Source organism: Passer domesticus, chromosome 8 (genome assembly GCF_036417665.1).
Source record: "Passer domesticus isolate bPasDom1 chromosome 8, bPasDom1.hap1, whole genome shotgun sequence".
NCBI lineage: Eukaryota > Metazoa > Chordata > Aves > Passeriformes > Passeridae > Passer > Passer domesticus.
This window is the reverse complement of record NC_087481.1, coordinates 4,379,749-4,394,264: the sequence shown is the minus strand read 5'-3', so window position 1 is coordinate 4,394,264 and position 14,516 is coordinate 4,379,749. Positions and strand designations below refer to the sequence as shown.

Here is a 14,516-nt window from a genome sequence, read left to right as displayed (position 1 = left end):
CGGAGCTCTGTGCCCGGCGCTGGGCGCGGCTGCCGAGGCAGCGGAGGATGCAGGGTCCCCCCGTGCTGGGGCTGCACTGTCAGCCCAGAGCCACCTGGGGATCGCCCGGGACCGGCAGGGCTGGCAGGGAAACCGGCACTGGGGGGAGCAGAAACAGGCAATGCGAGAGCTGGGGGTGCTCCAGAAGCCTGGACATGTTGGCAGCATGGGCAGGGGGACCCATGGATACCCCAGGACCCTGAAACAGGGACCCCGGACAGTGCTGACCCCTGGGACGCCTGTGATGCCAAAGTGGTGAGCCCAGAGAAGGGGAACCTGTGGGATTGCCAGGAGCCCCAGCAGCCCAGAGAGGGGGAACACCAATACAAACCTGACCTGCAGCAACCCAGACAGGGGGGCCTCCAGGAGCCCAAAGTGGAGAGACCAGAGAGGGGAAATCCAGGGCCGGGTGTTTTTGCTGAATCTTGGTCATTTGTGTATTTTGGGGGACTGAATCTCGGTGTTTTGGGGTTTACATGGGCACCAGATTCCCAGTGACTTCTAGAGTGTGGAGGCCCAGGTGCCCAACAGTGGAACTGTAATAGCTCAGGGCAAAGGTGACCAGGGTCAGAGAGAGACACCCCTCTAAAGACAATGCTCTCACCATAAGCATTTTCAGGCTCATGTGAATGTAGCAGGCTTCATGGGTATCACCCAGTCCAGCTGCCCTTTTTCCTTATATGTACTCCCCTAGAATGTTCTCTCCTCTCTTGTCCCCTATTGGTCCCGGGTTAATGCAATGCTCCGCCTCTGTTACCTCATTGGTTCCCCAGTTGGCTGCCCCTCCTCTGTACCACCTGTGCTCAGTTCCCATTGGCCCTTGGCCCTCAGACCTGCCCCTTTCCCCCCTTATCAAACCCTGTGTCCTCAGCCCCATTTTGTCTCTGTGCCTGGACCCTCTGCATTGCAATAAACTGTGTTTGGAGCTGTGCACACAGACCTGCCTCTGGCCTTGTCCATCAGCAGGTTAAGCAAGCGGGCTCCAGGCTCTGGGAGTGCAGGTTGCTCACAGGGGCTCGTTGTGGATGTGCCGCAACACTGGAGATGGACTTGGGCAGGAGGAACCCCCTAATCCAATGTAGTCATACACTGTATTTTTCCCCAGACCAGGATTTCTCATTCCCAAACCTTGGCCAGATGGAGGAGGAGGCTGTGAGGAAGAGGAAGATGCCCCAGGACACCCAGGCAGGTGAGGAGAAAGTCAGTGCCCCTTTCCCCCACTCTCCTGCTCCATCTCCCAGCCCAGCAATGCCCCCAGCTGCAGGACAATCCCACTGCTGTCCTGCTGGGGATGCACTGGGGGATCTTCTTCCCTTTCCCTGTGGCATAGGGGCAAAACCCATCCTCTCCTTGTCCTTCCTGCCCCAGACAAGGCGGTGAGGATGGAGACCAGGGAGGACAAATCCCCACAACAGAAACTCGAGGAAGAGGCAGATTTGAGTGGCTGCACAGGGCAGGAATCCAAGGGGGAGGAAAAGTCCCAGAGATCCCGCAGGAGGAGGGGCTGCAAACCCAGCCCAGGTTGCTCTGAGGTGAAAGGCTGCACCCTGAGGCAGGATGGTGGACACAGCTTCAGGCAGAGCTCGGAGCTGGTGGCCCATGAGCAGCTTCATGATGGGGAGAAGCCCTACAAGTGCTTGGAGTGTGGGAAGAGCTTCAGGCAGAGCAGCACCCTGATCCACCACCGGATGATCCACACCGGGGAATGGGCCTATGAGTGTGGGGAGTGTGGGAAGGGCTTGAGGTGCAGCTCAGACCTCGTCATCCACCAACGCATCCACAGTGGGGAGAGGCCCTACGAGTGTCCCCAGTGTCAGAAGAGGTTTCGGAGCAGCTCCAATCTCTTCATGCATGAGCGGATTCACACGGATGAGAGGCCCTTCCGCTGCCCTGGCTGCGGGAAGGGCTTCAAGTACAACTCCCACCTCATCAGGCACCGGCGCATCCACACTGGGGAGAGGCCCTACGAGTGTCCCCAGTGTGGGAAGAGCTTCACCCAGAGCTCTCACTTGACCAGACACCAACAGAGCCACTGGTAAGGGAAGCCCTATAAATGCCCCAACTGCAGAAAGAGCTTTGTGTATTGCCCTAACTTGGTCCCCCCACTGGAGAACCCACATTGGGAAGAGCCCTGGTTATCCATGGTCCCTGTGATCCATGCTGGGAAGACACCTGTACCTTTACCTGCTTTTGCCACTGATACGATGCGGGATTGAAGAACATGAGTATGGCCATGGCCATGATGTTACATTCACTACAACCTTAGGTTATTGCCAGGGGCAGTCAAGGGACTCTCTCTCTCCCTGAGGAGAAGGGTGTCCTTTCCAGGCCGGAGGAAATACGTGGCCAGGAAGAGGCGGTTGTTGATGTTGTAGTTTTCCCTGTAAATACTTTTACTTAGCTTTCTGTTATCAATATTGTTTCTGTTCCCATTTGTTGTTTATCTCATTGCTGTTCCCATTAAATTGTTCTTATCCCAGCCCGGGATCTTTGCCTTTTGTGCTTTCCATGGGAGATGGGAGGGCAGCAAGTGGCAGCACAGTTTTAGCAGGAGCAGGAAATGAGGGAATCCCATTCCTGAACCCTGGCCCATGGAAACCGAGCATCCCAGCTGGTCCCAGCCCTGCTGGCCATGGCAACAGCCTTGGGAGCGGGTCCCTGGCTGGGGCTGTGGGAACCTCTTCCCTCTGGTGCCCTCTGGAGGGAACGGCTGCAGCTGAGTCGGGGCAGGCTCAGGTTGGATCTCAGGAAAAGGTTTTTGCCCAGAGGCTGCTGGGGCAGTGCCCAGGCTCCCCAGGGAAGGCTCCCAGCTCCAGGGCTCTCTGAGCTCCAGCAGTGTTTGGACAACGCTGCCAGGCTCTGGCTGGCATTGTTGGGGTGTCCTGTGCAGGGCCAGCAGTTGGACTCCAGGATCCTGATGGGTCCCTCCCAGCTCAGCCAATTCTGTGGATCTGGGATCCCATGACCCATAGTAACATGGTCCTGATGATGGTTGCCTGCTAAGGATCAGATTTGTCACACGCCCTCAGAGGGGTTCCGTGGGGACTTTCCAAGAGTCTCCAGGCTGTTCAAGAGCTGGAATGTCACAGGCAGAGACAGGGGCTCCATGGACACCTCCCAGGGGTTTCTGGGGAAGGTAAAGAGCTGTGTGCTCAGAGGCAGTCACAGCCATTCCATGGTGACATCGCAGGGGACCTTGGGCTTCAAAGGCACCGATCTGTCACAGGCACTCATGGGGGCTCCCCGGTGACATTCCAGGAGTCCCCAGGCTGCCAAAGAGCCGGGATGTCCCAGACACTCCCAGGGGTTCCTCTCATGGGCAGAGTGGGAGCTTCAGGCAAAAGCTTTATTTCTTTATTGGAGAAACTCCTGCTGAGTCATGAGATGGAGAAATGACAACAGCCACCATGGATCCTCAAACCCCTGCAGGCGTCCTAGGCTTCTAAAATTCCTTCTAAGAGAGGAGACTGGAAGCAGCTGGATCCAATCCCAGCCCCAGACTTTTTCAAAGGTGTAAAAGATTGGACAGGTGAAATTGAACATTAATGCAATTTGTCCCACAGGATTTAACAATGGAATACCAGATAAATTTCTATTAATACAGCTCGGATTGCTTCTGATCATGACTAGAAGAAAGAACTTAACTACAGTTATTTACTCCACAGTACAGGACCTATAACAATTATTAGAATATTCTGCTCTAGGAAGCAATTTTGAAGTCAACAGGGCCTGGCTGGAGTTGTTGGAGCCCATTGCAGGCAGAGCCTCCTGCTCCAGCAGGAACTGCCTTTCCTGTGCCAGGAGCAGGGCAGGTCCCGCTGCAGGAAAAGCCCCAGGCCAGCCCCAGCACAGGGAAGGGCTCGGGCACAAGGGCAGAGTGCCGTGCTGGGAGCTGTGCCAGGCAGAGCCTGAGGCACCAAAGGCACCTTGGCAGCAGCAGCTGCTTGCAGGGCATGGCCAGAAGCCTCCCTTGGCAGCCCGGCCTGGTGGCCAGCACTGCAGAGCTGCTGCCTCAGGGCTCATTTCTGCCTGGGCTCTGAAAAGCCACTTCTGCTCCAGGAGCCTGCCTGGGAAGCCATTTGCCCCAGCACCTTGGGGACAAGATATGAATGAGAAAACTCTTCATGCCAGCAGAGACAAGGCAGGGGCAGAGGAAAGGGGAGAGGCAGGCCCAGGGCACAGGGCTGCCATGGTGATGGCTGTGAGGTCACTGCCCCTGCAGCAGCCTGGCTGCCTTCAGCAGACATTCTGGCCAGAAGTGTTGTGAGGGCACCCAGCACATCAGAGAACCCACACAACAGGAATTCTGTTCTTGGGGATGAGAGGGGGTTTCATTGGGTCAGGTTGCACAAAGCTGCTGATCTTGGAGTATTGCTGTGATAGGGAATCCACTTCTCTGGAAAAAGTTGCAGTTTTGTGCCACTCTCATCATTGTAAAATATTTCCTCCTTTTAACAAATGTAAATCCACCCTCATTCAGTTTAAAGATACTGACCCTTGTTCTGTCACTTCAAGATTTGGGAGAAAATAACTTTGACCACTATTTTTCCATTTTCACAGATCTTGGTGAGAATCCAAAAATCTCCCAAGATGGGGTTTGGAGGCCTCATCACATAAGCAGCCGGGAGAGGCTGATGGCTCTGCGCTCAGTGATTTTGAGACTGAAGACAGAACAGGAATAGCCTGGGAGGGATTGAAGGGTGGTTTCAGAGAGGCTGGCATTTTTCTTTACTGCATAAAACAGCCAGAGAAAGAAATAATGGCACCAAGGGTGTGGAGTGTCCCTACCCCAGGAGGCAGGGATTCTACCCAGACAGCCACCATCGGGCGAGGGGCGTGATTTAAAGAAGATTCCCCTCCTCCACCCTGTGGGTTGTGCCCTTTCAAGCCCAGGAAAAGATACTCCACCCCATCTGGTCAAATAAGGAATGGCCTCACAATGTCCTTTTTTTTCTGTACCCTCATTAGTTTATGTTCTACTGCAATGTCTCCAGCTTAGATTTTTTCCTTGATTGTCCTCCTTGATCCACCCCTTTGCAGTCCCCTGCTCCTCCTGCTATTTGACCACAATCCTAAACGCCACCCCTAAACCCATGACCCCACCGCCTCATTTCTTGTCTTGGTCCCTGGCACAATAAAGGATCCTGGGTTTTCCTAAACCAAGGCCCATCCTGTTGCTCTCCTTTCCCTGTTGGTCATTGGTGGCTGCCTGAGGTCTGAGACTCAGGGGCCTGGGGTGGGTTTCATTCCATTTGCTGTGGCAAAATGCAACACAAGGGCAGCTGGGAGATCCAGACTGGACATGAGGAGAAAGGAATTCCCCTCCCAGGGCAGGGCTGTGGTGCAACACATCCCCCAGAAGGAACCTGGAGCAGCCCAAGGCTTTGTGTGGGCAGGCAGAGGCAGGCAGGAGGCAGAGTTGCCAGCAAAGGAAGGGGCCAGCCAGGTGGGGCAGCCGGGGGATGACGACAGCCTGCAGGGACAGAGGCGCAGGGCAGGGACACCGTAGGACAGCCTGGGCTGCACAGGGCACAGGGATGGGCAGCAGCTGCAAGGCCCTGACAGAGCCAACTTGGGCAGACACAAAGAGCACCAAAGCCCCAGAGGGTCATTAAAGTCCTGCTGCTGTGTCTGTGCTGCTGAGCTGGGCCGGGCTCCTGGCCCAGAGGCAGCTCCTGGCAAGGGCAGCGCTGCAGAGAGACAGCTCTGGCCAGGAGCAGCTCCTGGGCACAGCCCAGCAGGGCTGGGGCACTGCCAGGGCAGCTCAGGGACACCAGCAGGGCACAGCCAGAGCTGACAGGGGCTCAGCACTGGCAGGGGCTGGGGGATGTCCCAGAGGGGGCTGTGTCACAGCGGCACCTCTGTGGCTGTGTCATGGAGGCACAGGGCAGCTGTGATGTCAGCAAGGGGCTGTGTGACAGCACAGAGTGGGCTGTGTGAGGTCACAGGTTGGGCTGTGACATCACAGAGTTTGTTGTGGGAGGTCATTGAGCAGCTACAGCATCATAGAGGAGACTGTGTGACAACACAGAGCAGGCTGTGACATCATGGCATGGCTGTATGACACCATAGCGGAGACTGAGGTCAAAGTGTGTGCTGTGACATTACATAGTGGCAGCATGACATAACAGAGAGGGTTTTGTGACATCACTGAGGGTGTTGTGACATCACAGAGCTGTCTGTGACATCATGGAGTAGGGTATGAGGCCACAGAGCAGATCCAGACGTAACAGCTGGTGGCTCTGTGACATCAGCGAGTGGGGTGTGACATCACTAGGTGGCTGTGTATCATCAAAGAGAAGACTGTGACATCACAGAACAGACTGTGACGTCCCAAATCAACTTTCTGCCATCACAGAGTCTTCTGGGACATCACAATGCAGCTGCATGACATTCCAGGGTGACGTCCCAGAATTGGCTCTGTGAGAAAACAAGGGTGCTGTATGACATCCCAGAGTGGGCTGTGACATCACAGGTGGCTCTGTGACCTCCAAGGGGCTGTGTGACATCACAGGGTGGCTGCTTGTCCCTGCTCAGCAGCCTGGCAGGGGCCGCCCCATGGTGCTGCGCTTGGCATTGCACATCCCCACATCCCAGTGCTCATCCCGGGAAGATCCCTGAGCAAGGAGGGAGGGACAGGATATGCCTTGTCAGGGGCTGGGGCTCAGGCCTTGGCCCTTTGCATTCCTGAAACACATCGAGGTTTATTCAGCAACAGAGACACCTTTGCCTTGCTTGTCCCCAGCTGTCATCACTGCCTCCAGTGTTCTGCTCTGACTGGAACCTGGGGACACTTTCTCAGTCGTGTCCCTCAGTGGGACCCATTAAAACTTCAAGAAACTTTGGAGTTTCAATTTAACTTTGAGTTCTGGAGAAGTCTTTGGAAGGCTCTCTCAGGGACTGAGTCTGATGTAAACAACACCCAAGTCCCAAGAGGGTCATTAAAGTCTTTGTTCTGTGTCTGTGCTGCTGAGCTTTAAAGGAACAGCTCTTCCCAGGACCAGCTCCTCTCCCAGCCCAGCAGGGCTGAGGGCTCTGACTGCAGGCACTGAGGGGACAGGAGGCAGGCAGAGACAGGCTGAGGAAGTCATTGAGCTGAAACTTCACTTGGGGAAAGATCTTCACAGCCCTCCACATGGTGAGTCAGTGGATGCAGGGCAATGTCCCCTGTGCTCCTGGAGGGATCTCCTGAAGCCAGCACACCCCACAGCCTGGGGGATGTGCCAGGAGGACTCTCCCAATTTCTCTGTGGCAGGGGAGCAGGAGGAGGAGGATGTGCTGCAGAGCAGGGCTGCCCTGGGCACCATCAGAGGGACAGGGCAGGACGGCTCCTGCTGCCAGGGATGGCTGCAGGGGCTGAAGCTGGGGCTGCAGCCAGGGCTGCCAGTGCTGTCCTGCAGAGCAGGTCCTGCAGCCCTCAGGGCTCTTGGCCAGCCCAGGGGATGTGCCACCTGCCAGGGGCAGCTCTCAGCCTGCCTGGCAGCTCCCCATGGATGCTGCAGGGGAGCTGTGGGGGCAAGGAGTCACTCCTGCCAGGGCAGGTCCTGCTGCTGTGGAGAGGCTGCTGTGTGGGCCAGGGCTCCTCAGAGCTCCAGCTCAGGCCCAGCTCATTCCTGAGGGGACTTTTCATGAGCTCATTCAGGGCTGGGGTTTCCTGCTTGGTTCTCTGCTTTCCTGAATCTGTGCTCCCACTTTTCCCTGGCTCAGCTTGGTGGCAATGGAAACTCAGCTGTGCAGGGCAGAGCAGGGGCTGAGGCTCTTAAACCATTACCCTGAGTTTTTCTGGGAACCTCAGCAAGTGCCCCTCACCCCTCCCCAGCCTCCAGGCCCATCCAGCATCACCTTTCCATGGTGCCCAGGCTGGGGGAGCTGTTCTTTAATCCCTGCAGCCCTGAGCAGCTGCAGGGCAGAGCTGGCCCAGGGGCTGGGCTGGGCTCTGGCAGCTCTGGCAGGGAAGGAGCCCGGGGCCACAGGAGCAGCTCCAGGGCTGGGACAGCTCCAGCAGCAGAGCCGTGGGCAGGGAGGGAGGGAGGCAGTGCTGAGGGAAGCCCTGCTGCAGGGCAGATGTGGCACTGCCAGCCCTGCCCTGCAGGGCAGACACTGCCCTGAGCAGCACAGCTCTTGTGTCCCCTCCCAGCCAGCACAGCCCTCAGCCCGGGGGCTCGGGGCCCTCAGTGCCTGCTGGGCTGGCAGAGCAGCCCCAGAGATAAAGGGCATCTCTCCTGCCATGTGCCCATTCCTGCTGACAGGGCCTGAGGGCCACTGCCCTGCCCTGGTGCTGCCTGGCAGGGGCTGGGCAGGGCTGGGCAGGGAAAGGCTTTTCCTCAGGCCTGGCTCTCTCTCTCCTTGCCTTGCCCAGGTGCTCCTGGCATTGCTGAGGGGCTCTCTGGGATGGCAGTTCCAGCTGCAGGGTCAGGCCCAGCCCTTGGGCTCCTCCTGTGCAGGCTGAGCTCAGCAATGGGGTGTCCCAGCTCCCTGTGCCCGGGGAGCTCTGGGCAGGGCAGGCTGGCAATGAGCCAACTCTCCTCAGGCAGTGCCATGGACAGGACCCTTAGTGTGTCCTCGGGATGCCATCCAAGCTGTGAGCTGCCTCCAGGGGACACTGAGGGACAGGAGTGTCCTTGGCCAGAGTGGGGCTGAGACTCTGAGGAAGGCTGAGCCAGTTTGCTCTGCTGTGGGTCTCTCTGCTCTCAGCTGTGTCAGGCTGATTTCCAGGGGAGCACAGGGACTGTCCTTGATCTCAAAAGGGCAGCTGGGGACAGATGGGGTGACAGAGCAGCTCCCCTCACCCTTCCCTGAGTTAAAGCCACTGCTCTTACATTGCTCAGTTCTCTCAGATCTCCCTGGGCACAGCAGGAAACCCTCTCAAACTGCCTTTGGCTGTCACCATTCCTTAGCCCTGGGACAGTAGGTGCTGCATAGCTCCTCTGCCTCAGGAGCAGTTTAGGCTGATGAAATCCAAGCCCAGGACTGGCCCCTGTCCCCATTCCCATGACCTCACTGCTGCAAAGCAGAGCTGACCCCTTCGTGTCCATGGGCAGAGCCCCTGCTCATCACAGCAACAGGGCCAGATCCCAGCAGAGCTCCAGGTACAGGGCTATGAGAAAAGGAAAATTGAATGGCACAGAGCAGCAGGGGGAGGGCTGGGAAAAAGGGTTTGGACATCACACATCAAAATCTGCCCTGACTTACTACTGTCTCCTCCTTGGACAGGACTCCATGGCCAGTGTGAAGAAATGCCCAACAGCAGCTCCATCAGCCACTTCCTCCTGCTGGCATTGGCAGACACGCGGCAGCTGCAGCTCCTGCACTTCTGCCTCTTGCTGGGCATCTCCCTGGCTGCCCTCCTGGGCAACGGCCTCATCATCAGCGCTGTAGCCTGCGGCCACCACCTGCACACGCCCATGTTCTTCTTCCTGCTCAACCTGGCCCTCACTGACCTGGGCCTCATCTATACCATTGTCCCCAAAGCCATGCACAATTCCCTCTGGGACACCACCACCATCTCCTACACAGGATGTGCTGCACAGGTTTTTCTTACTGTATTTTTCATTTCAGCAGAGTATTTCCTCCTGACCATCATGTGCTACGACCGCTACGTGTCCATCTGCAAACCCCTGCACTACGGGACACTCCTGGGCAGCAGAGCTTGTGCCCACATGGCAGCAGCTGCCTGGGCCAGTGCCTTTCTCAATTCTCTCATGCACACAGCCAATACATTTTCCCTGCCCCTGTGCCATGGCAATGCCCTGGGCCAGTTCTTCTGTGAAATCCCACAGATCCTCAAGCTCTCCTGCTCCAAATCCTATCTCAGGGAATTTGGGCTCATTGCATTTAGTGCCTGTTTGGTATGTGGCTGTTTGGCATTCATTTTTTTCTCCTACGTGCAGATCTTCAGGGCTGTGCTGAGGATCCCCTCTGAGCAGGGACGGCACAAAGCCTTTTCCACCTGCCTCCCTCACCTGGCTGTGGTTTCCCTGTTTGTCAGCGCTGTTATCTTTGCTCACCTGAAGCCCCTATCCATCTCCTCCCCATCCCTGGATCTGTCAGTCTCTGTTTTGTACTCTGTGGTGTCTCCAGGCCTGAACCCCCTCATCTACAGCCTGAGGAACCAGGAGCTCAAGGGTACCCTGAGGAAAATAATGACTGTATCTTTTCAGAAGCAATAAACTCTTTTTTTTTCTGCTCAGAACTTTCTGAATGTAAATCTTTACAGTCTTGGCCTTTTTTTCCTATTTGTCTCTTTTGTCATTGGGACCTTTTCTTATTATATTTCTGGTGTCATATTGGTGTCATAAATTACTGGAGTACTACTCTTAGCATTTCAACATGAACATCTACTTTTCTTTTGCAACATAAAGACTTTCGGGAGCCTTGTTCCCTGTGTATTTCAATAAAAACAAGTGGCTGTCCTGACCTATGTGTCCAAGGCATTTCCTCAGCCCTTTTCTGGCTCTGCAGGGGCAGTGCCTATGAGCAGAGGTGGAGGGAAGAGGCTCCCAGCACAGCAGCACAGCCAGGGACAATGGCCCTGCCTCTTCCCACATCTGCTCCTCTCAGCTCCACACTCCCCTTCCCAGCCCTGCTGTGGTTGCGAGGCCGGAGTGCTCTGGCAGCTTGGTCACTGTCCTGCTGCATGTCCGTGCTGTGCCCTCAGGCAGGGACAGGCCATGGGCACTGCTGGGACACAGCTGGGCTCCAGCACAGCAGCTCCACCAGCAAAGGGTATCTCCTGAGCGCAGGGCAGGGAGGCTTTGCTCCTATCCAGAGTCACTCTCAGGACACTCAAGAGGCTCCTTGTGTTCCTTGTTCTCCCAGGGCTCAGTGGGATGAGATCAGAGTCTCACTGGGGCCTTCAGGGGACTCAGGTCTGGATGAGGTTTTCCTTGTGGGTGGCCAGCGCCCATCAGATGGTGAATGGTCTGTGCTGAACCTTCCTGGGGCTCTGCAGCTTGTGCCAGGGCTGATGGCAGGGGAAGGTTTGTCTGGAAGGCCTTGGGAGCTGCCAGGAGAACGCAGGGGACCTGCAGGGACAGTGTGTGCCAGGGAGCAGCAGGGAGTGGAGCTCACTGGGCACAGGCCTGGCCAGGTTGGGGTCACCCCGAGATCAAGGACTGAATGTCTGCTGTGAGCCAGGAGAGCTCTGCAGCCCAGGGACACAGCAGGCCCAGGGAAAGGAGTCTGGGCACTGCCTGCTCTGACCCTCAGGGAACTCCCCCAGGAGGATCCAGGGCAGCCCCAAGCCCCTCTGGCAGCCCTGGCACAAGGCAGGCACCTCTGAGCCCCCTCCATGGCCCCGCAGAGCCTGTGTGGGAGTGGGTCAGTGCAGGGAGCACCATCAGCTGCCTCTGTGTGCCAGGCTGAGCAGCAGAGCCCAGCAGAGGCAGCCCAGGGCCCCGGGCAGCACAGCCCCCGTGCTCTGCAGAGCAGCAGCCCCAGCTCGGGGCTCTGGGCAGCAGGGCAGGGGCTGCAGCAATGGCTGCTGGGGCCAGCACAGACGTGTTCCCCTGGGAAAGGCTCTGGGGGCAGCTGGCATGGGCCAGGAGCAGAGCAGGAGCCCGTGGGTGTGCAGAGGAGCCCTGGCAAGAGGCTGGCCTGTCCCTGGGCCAGCAGGAGCTGCCTGAGGAGCCCCGGGGCCAACTCTGCTGCTGGGCTGGGCAGCGGGGCTGGCCCTGGGGCTGCAGGAGCTGCCCGAGCTGAGCATCTGCTGAGCATTCCAGACCCAGAGTGGCTGTCCCTGACCTCTGGTGCCTCCAGTTCCTGCTGCAGGGCCAGACCTGACTCTGCTGCTCTGCTGGGCTGGGGCAGGGAAAGGCTGAACTGGGCAGTGCCAGGGAGAGGAAAACAATGGACCCTTGTCCCCAAGAGTGCCCACAGTGTCAGAATGGGCTCCATGGTTCCATGAGGCCCCAAAATGTCACATGGCTCCTTGGTTCCATTAAGCCCCACAGGGTCACCATGGTCCCCAGGTCACACAAGGCCCTGCGGTGTCACAAAGGCCCCTTGGTTCTATGGAGCCAACAGGGTCAGTTTTGCCAGTGGGCAGGGTCAGCACCAAAGACACAGACATTAACTGAAGGAATTGTGTAATTTATATAAGGTAAATCAGCAAAAATTACAAAAGTAAAGCACATAATAATTAGAAAATAATTACAAAAGGAGCAGCTCAGCAATGCACCCAACCAACATCACCAAGGACTGCAGCAGTGATTAAGAAAAATCCAGCATCATTTACCCTCAGACTTCACCATCACCCAGATCCACACAGCAGCTGGGGAAGCTGTCCCAGCCAAGGGCTGCAGAGCCACTCCTGGACACTGGGAATTCCTGCAGGTGCCTCCAGCCACAGGTGAGGCTCCAACCTCGCTGGGAGAGGGCCCAGCTCTGACAGTGCTGAATGAACAAACTGACAGCACTTCTAGTGTGGGAACATCTGGTTTCATCCTCCTCTTGGGTTCCTCCCAAAGCCTGGCCAGTGCCCAAGGAGGAACCAAGGGAGGTGACTTTGATCCTTCAGCCCCAAACAAGGCCATATGGGGCCTTGTCTGATTTTTAAATACAAAAAGGTTAATCCATGTTTCACCAATGGACACGTACGGAGATCATATTCCTCACAGTGAGTCATTAATGAGTAGATACAAATAAAACATTTTGTGGGAAGTTTATCTAGAGCTCAGCTTTGGCTCAGGGCCTGTTGTTCAGGCCTCAGGCAGGGCCTGGTGCTGCGGCCTCAGGACTTCAATTGGTCCTTTAACCTAGAGATGAACTACAACCTCCATAACAATTCTTTCAATAGCACAGCTTGGATTTAGGTATTAGGCATAAAGGCATGGCCTCTTGTTCTTCAATTAAGTACCGTTCAAGTTCATTACTCAGAGCTATAATTCACTTTCCTTTTAAAACAGCTTTAATTAGTTTCTATTCTCTGTTATTTTATCAAATGTCCCTTTTTTCTTGAGATTGTGTCTCTTTCTAGACAAGTCTCAATACTCCATTTCCAGCACAGTGTCACAACAAATCTAACATGAAATCCTAACACACCAAGTGCTCACACTGCAATGACAACAGACACTGCCACAAATTCATTACACAGCAGCCTCCAATTTGGCAGCCATAAAGCCAATGCCACCAAGAAAAATTTTCTTCTTGCTGCCACTCTTCTACTGCTTTTTCTGTTAAGGTGATTCCTGACTGTTTGTCTTCAAGCCCATCAGATAGCAGTGCAACATTCCTGTCCCATGAGAGCCCAGGTTCCTCCCTGGCCAGCAAGCAGATAATCCCAGGCTGTGCGGTTCTGTAGAACCCCATTTGTGTTTGTTGGAGCTCCTGGGATGTACTATTGGATATTTTAACAGGATCATTTGCTATTTTTTCTAATAATCAATTTATATCTTTATTGTAATGTCCACAGGACAGGGCAGCGCACATGGGGCACAGGGGGAGCCAGAATCTGGTTCTCTGAGAACAAAGGCGCTCCTTGGGTGGAAAATGTTCTCTTGGCCTCAACTCTTCCTTGTGGTTGTTGCTGAAGGACCCTCAAGGGAGGCATCAACATTGCCTGGAAACAGGACTCAAACCATCCTTTAGGAAGCTGTTTATGGGCAGTGTCCACACACCCAGCAGCTCCCATTCCCAGTACCAAAGGTCTGATTTCCCATTTCCCACTGTGGGCTGCTGATGGATCCAGGGCTCCTCCCTGGGCCCTCCAAGGGAACCCCATTCCTCCCAGCATCGGTTGAGAACATTTCCAGCAATTAGATATTTTGAGTATTTTGGCTACTTTGATCTTTACATTCTCATAAGAATTTAATGACGAATCCTTGGTGAAACTGTAGAGGTGTTTGTGGCAAACAAAGTTTCTGGCTGACACTCAAGATACAACTTACAGACATCAGCAGTACTTCAGTGACAAGGTTACTCATTCTTTTTCCTCAGTCTCATTTGGGTTAGGAACAATAATTCTGTTGTCCATGGAGCTGGCGCCTTTTTTATTCCAGAACAATGCCTCCAAGGTCCTTTGCTGTTCAGCTTTACCATGTTGTCTGTGGCTAACAAGGCTTGGTGGGGCCTTTTCCCCTTTGGCTGGAAGGGGGACGGGTCCCAGTCCCTGAGGGCACCCAGGCTCCTGCATGGAATTTGTGTGCAAGTCCCGCAGTGTCACAGCAGCCTCCACATGGAGCCTTGTGGATCAGAGCATTTTCCAAAGGGGTCATTGGGGCAAACAAGGAGATTTGGTCTGGCAGGATGTGTAAAACAGTATCCTGTAATATCTCCTTGTTCTCACACAGAACACTTGGCTGCAGGGACATATTCCCATTGCTCCTGCTCAGGTTTCAGGATTCAGTGCTGTCTTTCCCCAGAGCTGTTCCTTCACGTGCCTTGGGAGAGCCTTTTGGCCTCTGGGCCCACACTCTGGCTCCATTATTAGGACTGCTGCATCCAAACCCTTTATCTCCACAAACGGTGGTGATTGGAGG

General features: G+C 55.4%; 1 protein-coding gene and 1 pseudogene across 1 annotated transcript; both read left to right on the top strand.

Annotated features, from left to right (window-relative positions):
- The window catches only part of LOC135306131 (zinc finger protein 208-like), a 378,562-nt pseudogene that overhangs the window by 272,193 nt on the left and 91,853 nt on the right, over positions 1-14,516 (top strand).
- LOC135305637 (olfactory receptor 14J1-like) lies at positions 9,276-10,288 on the top strand. The gene has a single exon (XM_064429376.1). It carries the CDS (start codon positions 9,276-9,278, stop codon positions 10,206-10,208), a length of 933 nt encoding a protein of 310 aa, XP_064285446.1. The 3' UTR covers positions 10,209-10,288.

Excerpts from the sequence above, each read along its gene's own strand:
- LOC135305637 (XM_064429376.1), top strand. The coding sequence starts at position 9,276 with ATGCCCAACAGCAGCTCCATCAGCCACTTCCTCCTGCTGGCATTGGCA.